Here is a 14,599-nt window from a genome sequence, read left to right as displayed (position 1 = left end):
CTCACCTTCCCAAACTATGCCCTTTGTCCAGGCTAACGATTAAATAGTTTATATCGAGGCAGACTCAATAATTCCAACACATCGTGAATCAATTTTATAAGATTCTCTAAGATTTTTTTCTATCGAATATTGTAATTAGTTATTCTGTAGATAAAAATTTCAATCAACCATATTACATTAATGCTTCTAATGTGAGCTAAGTGGAGATAATGAATTGTGAGAGAATGAAGGGTACCTTGTGCACGTAGGGTCGCACCAAGTCGTCCAGCTTGTAGAGAATCCGGTCGATGACCTTGACGAAGAGATGTCGCTCCTGGTCTTCGAGGGTGGGGCTCATGAGCAGCGGCAAAATTTGATTGAAAAGAGGCCCCGCTCCAAATTCTCGGGCCTTGTCCGTTATCTGACGGAGGGCGGCTTTACACATCGGCGGGGTTCCATTCTACAAGGAGCGATCAATTCAAACATAAGTCAGATATTACACAAAAATATTGTTTGGTAATTGTATATTGTCGTATTCGGTAAATAGTACATATGCATGGAAGCGCCGAAAGAATATGCCGAATACTGGAATAAACTAGGAAGACAAACAAATGTAACAATGTAGGTACAGGTAACTAAGGAATACCACTCAATTATATATTTATAATAAAGGTACCCGAAGAATTCTGAATGATCTACAAGTGATCGGTAACTAGCGGGTACTCGTTTATACAACATTATTATATAACAAATTTCCTATTTCAATCTAATTAGAACATCACTCACTCTCAAGAAAATAAACTTTGTCAAATGTTCCGCGAACAACGCGTCATTTGTTCCCAATGCTATACTGTTGTCTGTTACTGGTACAGAAGCACACGGTGATAATGTATTCGGCAAGCTGCATACGTACAATTTTCATGTAACCATATATCAGTGCAGTAGCAGAAAATATAAATGATGTCACTATATTCAAAGATAACCCTTGACAGTTCCACATCTTTTTCGTAAGGGATAAAAAGCTATATCGACTAAATTTTAAATTCTCTATTGTGAACAAACCGTTGATTGACCAACTTATAAACATGCAAAACAATATATTCACAGCATTGATCAATTGGTCAATCGAGTATTAATTGTAAATAAATTTCTTTGAAAGAATAATGCATCAAGAATTATTATTAGTAAATATGTAGAGATAAAATATGCAGCAAGCAAAAGTAAGATGTATATTATGAGAAGATGTAACGGCCAAAGTGAAATCAATATGACTGAGCGCCAGATGCAGAGATGTCACCATTACATTATCCTAACATGAATGGCATCGCCACCAGATAGTGGCAGACTTGATAAACACATGAGGCATCTGTCAAAACATTGAAGCATATTGCATACAGAATTGAAACAAATATACCATTCTATTGAGATTATTCATACCGAAAATAATTTAACCTGGATTTTAAACGAAATTCAAACAAAATAAAAGACTATACTTATCCAAATTTGTGCATGATACACCGGACAGCCGTCACTTGTGTTTCTCAATTCCAGCACTATTTAATGCTGATATCGCCACTAAATACAACCTAAGTCACCAATAAAACAAGTCATCTTTTGACAAAGCGGCATTTTGCCAATGACTTTAACTGCCATCAGAAATTGTAGGCGTAAGTGTCCTATCAGAATGAATGAAAATAAATCTAAATGTAGCAATCGGTGATTGACCTTAATTTTCAGCAGCAATTTCATGATCTTGCGTTCTTTCTGCTCCTCGGGCGGGAGGGAATCCTCATCCACGTCAGAAAGGAGTTTGTCAAAATACTGAGCGTCTTCGGGCTTCATAAAAGGCAAATTGGGCTGTTTGGGTTGCGCGTCCAGCAAGCGGCCTGCGGCTCCGTACTCTTCCTGCTGCAGGAAGAAGCCAAGTGGCGTACCCGCGCCCATTCCCGGGGTGGGTGTGGCCGTCAGCTTGCGTGCCGGAGTGCGGATTGGGACATACCCTGCAAAGTTCATATGGTGGTGATCAATCAGCTCATTGCAAAATATTACTAATTACACATATTGTACAAAAAGAAAAACGTCTGTATTCGTATTCTGATTTGAAACACACTAAACAACTGATTAAATATGAAGATTTTAAAAGTGTATTTTACAATGTTTTTATTAGCTCGTATTCTTATTTGTCCGGTACAAATCTTGCAATCGATTTTTAACTAACTTCCCGACTAGCTAGACATTTGAAACTTTTAGAATATATCAGAACACGATGCCAATGCATTTTTTCAATACTTTTAGCCATCTTTAAGTAGAATTTAATTTGTTTTCAGTTAATTCTGTTTTGTATGAAAAGTTATTTCGGAAGAAATCCGTAATCCAATCCACTATTATTGGTTGCTAGGCGTCTGGGGTCCTAGCAACTATATTATTAATATATACGTGCGTTATTATGGAAATCAATGAGTGTCAAAATGACATTTCAGTATTATTTCTATCAAGTACAATTTTTTTTGATCGTTTAAGCTTATATGATTCAACAGAAAATTTAAAAATGTTGTATATAAAAAGTTCTTTTTATCTTGTAATTATTTCTATACAAAATGTCATTCAAGGTTAATTTTTCAACAATATCGGAATGAGCCTTACTTTTGAGTCAATAGAATTTGAAGATTGAATCAAAATTATATATAAGACATCGTTCGATACGACCAAGTTGAATCTGGGTAGCAAATGCTTAAGCCGATCTATAAAATATTGCAATGCTCACTGAAAAGACAAAAATTATACAAATTTCTGAAAACTAATATCATTCAAACATCATTTTTCTCTCACAATAAGTTAGAAACATACTACATTTAGTCAGTGGCCACAATAAACAGAATGTTGGATAATTCGATTATATTCCTATACAATTTTTAGTGTCATACCTGCGGGAGGAGGCAGGATCTTGTAGCCGGCCGGGAACATAGTCTCCAACTCGTCATCGGTGTAAGGTCGGTTGCGCTCGTCTATTTCTTTCTCCCAGCGATATTCCTGCAGCTGCTCAGGTGTCATGGTGGCCAAGTGCCCCGGGGTAGGCGTGGCCATGCCCATAGCTTTTATGCCAACAGGAGTGGACTGTAATCACATTAACGCTAATTAATTACGATCATTAATTAATATAATTACTAATGTTGCACCTTTCATGTGGGTCTGTTCTGTCAAACTTAGTTAATTATCATTAACATTGCGTCAGTCTAGTTAACCTTTTGCAAATAAAATAAAAATTTCGGGATGCTAAAAACCATCCCAAGTTAATATTCGTTTAAAATGGTTCAAAATTTAATTTTGCGAATTTTTCCATTGTCTGAACACAAACTATTAGATTTTTGAAATGATTAAACATGTAAAGCCGGATTTAGACCAAGCGAGCGAAAGTTTGTTCTTCCCCCACTCCAGTGATATTCTCTCGCTTTTTGTTTGAGCAGAAGAATTTCGCTGGAGTGGAGGAAGAACAAACATTCGATCGCTTGGTCTAAATGCGGCTTTATGGGCGTAACAATCTTACAGAGATATTCAATATAATATAGAAATTTAAGGTTTGTCAAAATAGCCTGAGTTGGTATTATCTTGATTTGAATTTGGTACAACATCAATATAATAGCAGTCATAGCAATTACAAGTTGTTGTCAAATCACAAAATATACTTATTTTGGTCGTTGTATACGAGGGTTGTCCAAGAATTAAACACCTTCATTCATTTTTGGCGACGCGGATGTTATTTCTCAAAAGATGGCAGCACTGGCGTGTAGCGTAGACTTTCCTCTCCAGAACGAGTGGTGAGCCAGCTCGGTAGCTGCTTCAGTATGACCTTTGCATCCGTTTGAGATAGATGCTCCGCTGTCGAATCCTGCCGTCTGAGGTGCGTTCAATCATTCGGTTTCTCAACCAGGAAGGAGTCCACCCTGTTGAAATCCATCGTCATCTCACATCCAATTATGGTAATGTGATGAACCAGCGTAATGTCAGGAAGTGGTGTACTGAGTTTTCGAGTGGTAGAACGAGAGTTCATGATAAGGAGGGGAGAGGAAGGAGGTCCTCAATTAGTGACGTTTTGTTGAAGAAAATCAATGATAACGTTCATGAAGATCGCCGTCTAATAGTCCTTGAGCTCGAAATTTTGATACCAGACGTCAGTAAGTCTACCATACAAACGATTTTGAGGGGAAAATTGGGGTATGCAAAGGTATGCTCATCGGGTGCCCAAAATGCTGACGAAAGCTCACAAACAAAATTGTGTGAAAAGCTCTTAGGTGTTTTTGAACCTTTTGGACTCATTCAAATGGGATGTCCTACGTCATCCTGCACATAGCCCCGACCTGGCGCCAAGTTATTTCCATCTTTTTCTTCACCTGAAGCTACATTTGGCCGGAAAATGCTTTGAGACCGACGAAGACGTGGAGGAAGAGGTGAGAACTTTTTTGAGGACGGCGGAGTTCTACGACAAGGAAATCAAGGACCTAGTAGTAGCCACGGCTCACCATATGCATCGATCGTAACGGGGACTACGCCGAAAAATAGTGGGGATATGTAACTAAAATTTCTTATGCTTTTTTTATAAAAATAAAATTTTCCTGATTTTTAAAATAATAAAGGTCTTCAATTCTTGGACAACCCTCGTACATGACAGTATAATAATGTTTATTGTAGAAGAAAAGAAACAACTTACCCCTCCAGGTGTAAAGATGGGCGTGTGATGCGGAGTAGGAGTTCCATGAGAGGGAGTGTGCCCGGGGGTGGCATGAGTTGGAGTAGCGTGCGAGGGAGTGGCATGAGACGGTGTGGCCTGCAGCGGTGTGGCAGAAGGGGTGGCGGCGCCTGCGGCCGAGGGAGTCTCGTCCCAACGCGAACGTCTTTTAGAAGCAGCGCTGCCGGGGGTGGGTGTCTCTTGGATGAGATCGCCTCCACCTCCTCGGTCTGTGCGGGGCGTCTCCGCCCACCCGCTGTTGTGACCGGGAGTCTCTGAAAGTAAAATCAATCATGATTTCGCGGTGACAATATACATATTGGACTATATGAAATATAATGGAGTGAAGACAGATTTTGATCCCGGTACTAACATTTATTATAGTCATATTTGAATAGTTTTGATCAACGAGAAAACAAAGCTGAAGCAACTATTATTTTATAACTATATTATAGCAATGCTTAATTTTGTGTCGCAAACAGAAATTTCGATTTATCCAGAAAAAAATTAAATCACTGTTCATGTCAATCTTGTGATGAATATGCGAGAATTGTATTAATTATACACAATTAGATTATGTAGAAATAAACACGGAGTGGAGTGGGAGACAGTCAAAACCTATATTGTGTTAAAGTGACGGTGAAGACAAATAATTGAATGAAATAGTTATATTGTTTGAAAGAAATCCAAGATAAAACTGTTTTGAATTTTCTATTTTGAATAATGGTAATTGAAAATTAAATTAAAGAAGAAACAAGTCAAACCTCTTTCGGTCTTTGGAGTTTCATCCCATCGATTTCGCCTACTGGCGGGCTGTTGCGGCGTCTCGCGACCGGGTGTAGCGTGTCCGGGGGTGGCGTCCCACACGCGGGTACTCTGGCCGGGGGTGGCTCCCGGTGTTTCTCCCCCCTTTCCGTGGCCCGGCGTCTCATCCCAACGTTGATCTGCCGGTGTCCGCTGTCACAAACATATTCGCAGTCTTATCAATGTCTCAATATATAACAAGTTAAAAATAATTTGGCAAATCGGGGTTTCAAATTTAAATGTTGATTTTATGACAATGACTTTGCCATTGAAATTAGGTATTTTAATTATAAAACTAATGGCATAAACGGCAGTTTATGCTTCTATACTTTGATGTTAAAATGAATAGGTACACTAAATATAATGAAACCCTTAAATATGAAATAATAGTTAGAAGGTCAATCTTACGTCAGCGTTTTCCCAGGAAGTGGGTGTGGCAGTGGGGGCAACGGCGAGGAGCTGCTTCTTGGTGGGCGGGGGATGCTCCTCTACAGTCTGATCCCAGCGGCCTCTCTTCTTTCCCGAACCGGAGCTCTTGCTCTCTCCGTTGCTCGTTGACACGGGTCTCAGAGTTCCGTCCTTTGCCTTTTCGACGATTTTCTTCCGCAGCTGCAACAATTATTATTACAATCAAAATGTGTAATGACAAGAATAATAGATAATTATTATTGAATACATATTCTGATAAAATACCATAAATCAATTTGATGGAAATGGTATATAATTTGGATTCAGACTGCGAGGTGGATTACATTAATGAACTATAAAAAATTTTACTTCAGCCACTTGACCAAGCCCTAAATTGTAAATAATGAGCGCTCTGCATTGTGAGGTAATGCAAGATGGCGGTCTAGCTCTCAAACAGTGAATATCGTGTCCATTTCGTCCGTGTTTTTACCAAGTTATAATGTCGGAATTATTGAAAAATGTGCAAAAAAGTTCTCTAAATAAAGGACGGAAGCATATCCGGTAACGATGTTTATGGAAAAAAGAAATACAACGCAATGAAAGGTAAATGAAGTTCTTAATATTTCCCTCTAATTTTGAGAACGACTGGGTGTTTAACAAATTGTGTTGAAATATTGTTTTGTGTTAAATTATTAATTTATACTATCATGATTATTGAAATACAGATCTGTATATTATACAGTGTGCCAATATATACATGGCAGTTTTCAAGAATGCAACATCTCTTTGTAAAATGAATTATAAGTACTTAATTATCGAAAGACTAGTGAATAAAAACGTTTATTGATGGGTTAACATTGTATCAGTCATTTGGCCCCCGAGAATAATTCAATGCAAATGCAACATAAATATTTCGGATGAAGTGACATAAACAAACAAATTAATAATTATTTTAAGTTCCATCAAACATCATTCATCTCACTGGCGGAAAACAATATTAATAGAAATGCGTTTCCCCAAAAGATTTTTACACATAACTAACTATCTCGAGTTTCTTTTGTGTGTACCTAGGTACCTACTAATAATTATTAGGTCAATTTTAATTTTTTTTTTTAAATATAAATATTAATTGTAGCAAATCCACAAGCTAGTGAAAAATGTTATTTACACACTATTCATCTTCAAATAATAACCTACATAATAATATAAATGTAGACAGTGCCTATTTTTCAGTCAATTATTATGTAGGTACCTGGTGTTTTTGGTTTTATCGTGTAAATTATATTTAAGTAGCTTTTAATTTTACAAAAATAAATTGTAAATTACAAAGGACATAATAAAATAACATGCAAACACTGTCTTATATAGAAGTATTCAGATGCTAATGCCCGTGACGCACGTTTGCCATAAAAAGTATTTCAAATTTGAATAGGTATAACAAATTCCTATAAGAATTTATCCCCAATCAAAATAAATGTTGGTCCCGTCGACTAAAACGAAAGTATTAAAATAACACCGTGTAAATGTGAATCAAAACAAAGGTTTTTTTTCCAATAGAGTAATAAAATGTATGATTGAAACGAAATGCTTCCATGAAAAAATACTCTCCCGTAACTATGTCAAATGGTTTTGTTTCTTACATAAAGTTTGTTTAATTTATAAAATATTTAAGAAATGATGTTGGTGAACATTTAAGAGGTCCTAATTGACAATTATTTTGTGTGATTTTTTTTACTTATGTTATATTGTTAAATGCTGTGTTTTTTTTATTTAGGTGATTGTATTACGTTTTTTTGTAAGCTTTAAAAGTAAGAAACAATACACATTTACAGCGCGAATATTCTGCTGCTTCTGTAGGGTCAAGTTGACAGCAATATTGATTGTTAATAATTGGTTGGTGATAAAGAAACCCATTGTTTATTGCGACTGCCTGCTTGACATTTTTATTATGTTTTGTTGATCATTTTAATGTGTAACACAGTCAAACAGTATTTTTAATGGTAGTTAGTTATCTTTATTTCAAATTCTTTTTTATTTAAAATTTAAACGAATACCTACAAAACGTAATATGCAGGTACCTAGGTATTTTTTATTATTGGTGACGGCATATCGAATTAATTACGTAATGAAAAAATATACCTACGCAAATTTTTACTTTAGACAAATACCTATTTGTGGAACCTATGCAGATAAAAAGTTTTAAACAATAAACCTGTAAATATGTAAACATCAAGTAGCTTAAAGTTTAAAGTAGAATGGCGTATAATTAATGTACCTAACTATCTGTTTGAAAATTACCTACTAAGTACCTACAATATTGCATTTTTTTTTTTTTTTTTTAATAATGAACGATTTTAAAATAATATGCACCTATAAATTAATATTATATACCTGCCTACTAAATATTCTACCTGCATCCTAGTATTGTCTATAGCAGAGATTTCTCGCATTGATCGCGCGCGCAAATGCGGCAGCGGACACATTCGTGTGCGCAATGAAAAATGATAAGGAATCTAATTAGTATAATATTCTTTTTTTATTTTTTTGAAAACCAGTTTTTTTCGAATTAACTGTTATTTTGTATACATTTTCAAAAATGCGGTAACAATTTCCTTGTTTTCCAGTTGAGAACCCCTGTAGCTATAACTCTACTCTATAGTTTTTATTATTTGATGTCATTATTTTTATTATGGAATCAATTTTATTCAATAAAAATATTTAAAACTAAAACTTGCATTTGCATAATTATTGCTGGTAACCCTGTATCATGCTGAAACAAATGTTAATTTATTACCATCGAACGACGCCAAATCCAACAGTGATTACTTACTAACTCCGCCAAATCCTCTGATAACAATCAAACTCCGCTACCTCCACCTCCAAACGGGTTTTGCATTTTTTATACTATAAAACGAAAATATTTCGGCAATTTATTGTTTAATCCTAAAGATTCATACTTTTTAACATACGTGCATTTTTATTTGTTAAATTGAAGCATGTAATTTCCTTATACAGAAAAAGTCCATTTGCCAAAATTGCTTGCGTGTGGATTTGGCGGGTATTGGAAATAGACACCTCATGTATCCGGGAGATCAAATCCGATCTAATTATTCCATCATTATCATACGTACAACAAATTCTTTTCGGCGCTGTACTTCTCCTCGTAAGCTTTCTTACGGCGGTGGGTCTCTATGAGTCATTTATAAATTCAGTAAAGCTAGACCACAACCGTTATATTATCACGACTATTTTGAGAAGCATTCGGAAAGAACTCACCTCACTCTCTTCGCCTTTGAGGAGTTGCTCTTTCATGATTTCTGTATAAGTCCTCGATCCGATATCGGGAGTCTTGCCACCTGAAAATATGTTCAATACCGCCATTACTAACTGACACAGAAAAATATTCATTAATATAAATTACACGTACTGTGGCCCAATTAATCGGACCGAGTGCAAAAATGAATCTCGCACAGACTTTAGAATTGATATGCAAAGAGTTAAATACAAAAGGTCTGCGCGTCAATACCCCATACCATACCTGAGTAAAAACATATTATTATTTCTTTTAACGGCAAGTCAGGTATATGGAAACGCAAAGCCTACAGGTTCACCTAGAAACGTGTCAATTTTGTACCAGAATTTGTTCCGGTAAAAATAGACAACTTGGACATTTACATTCTGCAAATGCAGCATACACAGTATGAATAATTTGAAAGTTCTCAAAGTTAAAACGGCTTTCAATGACAATGAAATAAAATTTCCGGGGAGCGTTGTCTAAGTGGCCCTGTTTGCTTAGACCTTTGGGTCATACGTACATTGTAGGCGGCTCCCTCTCCACGTGAAGTGCGTATTTTTTTCTCCTAAATACGCATGTATGTCTCAACAGAGGTACCTAGAAAAAAGCTGGGGCAATTAATAATTTTCTGTTCAGTTCACGCAAACATTCATACGGGAATAGTTCCTTCTCTCTTTATCGCCAATGCAAATCTTCTCGTCAATTGATAATTATTTGGAAAAATTCATTTATCGATAGCCTGATTTGAAAAGAGAATGGACGTTTAACGACGGGGCAAATCCACAGTGAGCCGAAATTTACCACATATTACCGATTCGTCGCATTGTGAAGCCGGAACTCTGTGAAACCCTCAGGGAGGAAAAAAACGTTAACATTAGTAAATGCACTCAACTTGTTCGACCAATCTTATCATTAAAAAAACGTCTCGATGGACGCACGTCTAAAACTATTCATTGTCTGTAAGTAAAGTTGAAACTTCTATTCAAACAATAAACTGAAATGTCAGAAATTTAAGCCAATTCACGTGCACACACCATTACGTACTACTGGCAAAGATCAAAATACAACAAAGAAATTAGGTTTGGATTAAGATTGGAAAATCTCACACTGTACTCTTATATTTATACTCATCTCTGAATTAAACAATTTATTCAACTTTCAATTTGAAAATAGTAACAATACAAATAGTGGAAGAATATTCTGTTCATAAACTAACTAAGTCATAACTTATTATTCCCAAACATCTCGCTTCTCACAATCCTTTCATTCGTGTACCCCAACTTATAAGTATATGTCATTATATCATTGTGTCATTATGCCGACATCCAAACTGCAATTGAAACTGTAACCAAGCTATCAACAAAATATTGAAACGATTCAAAGCCTTATCGATAAATTATTAGTACATAGATAATAACATTTTCATGGGTATTCAAAATGCAGTTTGGACGTGAGAAACACGGAGCAACACTTGAAAATAATTAGATTAATGAGAGGAACAAACCGTGAGCGAATGGATCAGAGCGTTCCGGAGAGATGATCATTCTCCGTCTCTTCTGTCTGTATTCGTCCTCTCTCTCGGCAATTGTCGGGCGGCGCCTCTCCGCAAATGGATCATAATCTTTCTCACTCTGAAAAATCGTAAATTACAATTTATCAGATAATCTGGAGATTACTGTTGCATTACTTCAACACTTTCCACATACAGCGACTCTTGACATACTAAATCTAATACCGCATTCTCACATAGCAATTTTTGTCGTTCAACTGTATGTTGAATGGCAGTCAATCAATTGACAAGTGGGAACCACGTTTCAACAAAGTTGATCAACTTGCAAATTGAATTGTACGATTTCAGGGTCCTTTCTACTTTTGGTCATTCAACATTCGAGTCAAACGGTTGCAAGTAATCAAGGTGCTCAAAAGTAATCAAACTCGCATCCATGGGCATGCCAAACTTATCTCGACTTGCATACATTATTTGACACTGCTTTAGTTTATAAACAACGTTTATTATGCTTTTTCAGTCAGTTTGTCACTTCAAATATCAGACAGACAACAAATTCTCTTAACGCCATCTCGATTAAGACTATCGGTTCAACTTGAATAGATAAGTGGGAACAGTCCTTTTGATTTCCTCTTCATTAACATAGAGTTAAATGACAAAAATTGCCATGTGAGAATGCGGCATTAGACAGACATAAATCACAGTATGATCGACTGCATCGTGTTTTCTAAATTTATTAAGTACTTGAATTGGATACCGTTTCGGTGATCCGGTACAATTAAAAATATACGCAACTAAATAACGAGACTAATGATTATTAAACCTGAAAACATCTCATGCATATACACTAGAAAAAATCATTTTGTAGAAAAAAAAGAAATAAGACACCCGACGGAAACTTGAACCTGTATCTGCTGGATTATATTATGTATGGTATGCTTTTCCAATTAACTCAAAATTAACTCATTTAGTGCCGACAACGCGACTGGCGCGTTTGCATTACCTGGCCATTAGATATAATTAAATATTAATTAACAGGTCAGCAGTGATTGTGGCTACGGGCATCTTAGTTAATTACGACGATTTTAACTAGTAGTTGTTACATGAAATGCTAATCATGCATGAGAAGTTTTCAAATTATGTACCTATAGTCAATATATAGCATGTTACATTCTCAAATCTTGTGTCTTATTCGTTGAATACAAAAAAAATGTTTATCAATTAAATCTTCTGGTATCATAAATAAAGTCAGCGATAAGTTGTCTCGGAACCTGTAAATACAGGTTGTCACAAGGGGCAATTTTAATGCATTTAAAAATTTGCCATACGTCAACAATTTACCATTGTCATACGGCGAGCGTACAAACCTCTCCTTCAAGTCGGCTTGGCTGCTATTGTTATTCGTTTTTACATTTTTTGGTCAGCCCCTTCAAGAGTCTAAAATTGGGGTTTCCCTGTGTAACAATAACTACAAAGACCGTGTAGATAAAAAGAACTGACCTGTGCCACATCATTGAGTAAGGCTGCCGGAGCAGTGTATCCGGGCCTTTTATTTTGACCGAAGGGCGCAGTGTCATACTCTTCATCTTCCAGTTCGTCATTGGCGGCAATGGAAGTGACGTAGCCCTCGTAGCGGGACTTGCCGCCGCCCGAGCCATCATAGATCTCCCGGTCGAAGTAGCCGCTCTCTCCCAAGCCTACGCCTTTATCTGGATTTGCACTCTCGACTTCCTTCTTCTTTGTCTGTATGTCTCTGATTTGCGCCTCGATATCTGGAAAGTAATGCAACCATAGCATTATTAATACTTACATTCGTTGTAATAATGTAGCGATTAGTGGACACCTTCGACTCAATCAGTCACGAATTCGAGTCATTTAGTGATACCAACTGTGGATTGTGTGATGAGGAAAATTTTAGGGCCATGGAGTCATAATTAATGGTGTTTATGGCTTGACAAAGTCGGGAGTCATCAGGAATCGACAGAAGTATATGTATTTAAAATTTGATTTCTGCGTTTTTAGTCGTTTTTCATGATTTTTTTCACTACATGAAGCCTGTGTTGTGTTATACCAAAATACTCTAGTAATATCAGTTTAGAGCCGATGATGGTTTCCCCTGGCTGCTTCCACCATTTTCGATCATTATATATTAAATATAGTACGATATGTGAGACATTAGATAAGATCAAATTTTCTCTTAGAATGACAGCTACCATGGGACACCTGAGCAATATAACCTATACATACAATATAATATCATGCTTGAATCGGTACTTACAACCGATTAAATTAATTCATATAGATGAATATGAATTATGAGGATGTACATGTTTAAATGGTTATTTACAGAAAGGTGGGTAATACACAGATATATCGCTAAAAAAAACGTACAAAATACAAATAAATATAAAACCCAAAATGGCTTTTGTCGTCGTAGTATAAACAAACTACATCGACTACAGGTTGATTACAAGTGCCATAAGAGCCTATGATTTGTCTCAATAGTGACTTACCTTCGTGAGTTTTTGGAATATTCTCCATTATAAACGTCAATATTGTTACTTATAATAATTATTATATTTTCCACATACGACGGCGGCCATCGGTAAATACCAAAATTATCAAACGTGAAACATACGAATTACGAACATGCGAATCTATGGTCAAATCTATGGTAGTTTGTCACATTGACAAAAAATTCCCAATATTTTAACTACGTTCACAAAATTTAAAAAAAAATGTACTTTTCCAATGACAATTTATTATTTGTATATTACAAAAAATATCTTATAGTTTGAATAAATTTTAAATGTTTAAAATCCGAGTTTCAGAAACATTGTAGGTACGTCTTGTAGTCAATGTCCATCAAAAAAAGTAAGCCGGATCTCACATCAGAGATCGTCTCGCCTAAAAACGAGTCGAATACGTCGATGAGACGTCATCGTTATTTAACAAAAGACCCGCTGCCAAATAGAGCTCCGCAGATTGGTCGAATGTGACTGTTTTGTCTGATATGTTGCATTCGACAAATTGCATCCTTCTCGGGCTCCGAGTCGGAGGGTCAAAGTCACAAACAAACGCCTACCTACCTACGAATTGGTCATTCTCATACCGGCTCGCTGATCACCACATCAAATATCAATGAAGGTTAAGGCTACGCTCAGTGACGTCCCTAGACAAAATGCCGCCCCATTTTTTATACAGAATTTTGTATCATCAGTGCACGTGTTGTTTCTCGTCAGCATGGACGTCGAAGCGCAACACATCGCGAATAGGACAAAAATTACATTCCTGTTAAACCTTTTATGTTAATTAATAAGTTGGTTGGAAACAAATCCAACCAGTGAGCTGATTTTTTTAATGGAAAGATATTTACGTTATTACTAAGTTTAAGTAGCTATTTCTATACTAAATGATTCTCCTCGATTTGCCGCCCTTCGAGTAACTACCGCCCCCAAGCGACGCTCAATATGCCTACCCCCACGGGACGTCACTGGCTACGCTCGACTGTCGCTAGATAAATAACAAGCAATATTGGATCTCAGTTCTCGGAAGGTTTATTCGGAGCACGGACGAGTTCTGATGTGAGAGCCGGCTAAGCCTTAGGTAGGTATAATGCAACATCCCTAGCACATACCTAATTTAAAATGTTATCTTTAGTTATAAAACATTACAGTTATTAAATTACTGATAGTTTTATCACTAAAATGATATATGTTTTTTTCTTTAATTTTGGATATTGTTTTTTATATTCGTTTTTTAAGAGCACCGTCCAATCTCGTTGTATTCTAATTTATTTGTTTGGACTGAAACTATAGGACCTAATTTATAAATTATGTGTTGTACTTTTGATGAGATATGCTTGCACGCAAATTAAATCATT

General features: G+C 36.2%; 1 protein-coding gene across 2 annotated transcripts in view; it reads right to left on the bottom strand.

Annotated features, from left to right (window-relative positions):
* Sf3b1 (splicing factor 3b subunit 1) overlaps positions 1 to 13,345 on the bottom strand; it is a 36,027-nt gene extending 22,682 nt beyond the window's left edge. The window contains exons 1-10 of one of the 2 annotated variants that reach the window (XM_085957856.1): positions 13,230 to 13,345; positions 12,217 to 12,488; positions 10,714 to 10,840; positions 9,191 to 9,270; positions 5,915 to 6,115; positions 5,467 to 5,659; positions 4,685 to 4,977; positions 2,904 to 3,093; positions 1,705 to 1,979; positions 236 to 439 (exon numbers count right to left, since the gene is read on the bottom strand). In XM_085957856.1, coding sequence (XP_085813982.1) covers positions 236 to 439; positions 1,705 to 1,979; positions 2,904 to 3,093; positions 4,685 to 4,977; positions 5,467 to 5,659; positions 5,915 to 6,115; positions 9,191 to 9,270; positions 10,714 to 10,840; positions 12,217 to 12,488; positions 13,230 to 13,257 — 1,863 coding nt within the window. In that variant the 5' untranslated portion in view covers positions 13,258 to 13,345. Of the gene's footprint in view, positions 1 to 235; positions 440 to 1,704; positions 1,980 to 2,903; positions 3,094 to 4,684; positions 4,978 to 5,466; positions 5,660 to 5,914; positions 6,116 to 9,190; positions 9,271 to 9,729; positions 9,807 to 10,713; positions 10,841 to 12,216; positions 12,489 to 13,229 lie in introns of those variants that run through there. The other variant, XM_085957857.1, reaches the window with a different exon arrangement.
* Positions 13,346 to 14,599: the final 1,254 nt, after the last annotated feature.

The sequence above is a fragment of the Rhyacophila brunnea genome, unplaced genomic scaffold (genome assembly GCF_057557595.1).
Source record: "Rhyacophila brunnea isolate RB1 unplaced genomic scaffold, BYU_Rbru_1.0 scaffold_7, whole genome shotgun sequence".
Lineage (NCBI taxonomy): Eukaryota > Metazoa > Arthropoda > Insecta > Trichoptera > Rhyacophilidae > Rhyacophila > Rhyacophila brunnea.
This window is presented reverse-complemented; position numbering and strand designations above follow the sequence as displayed.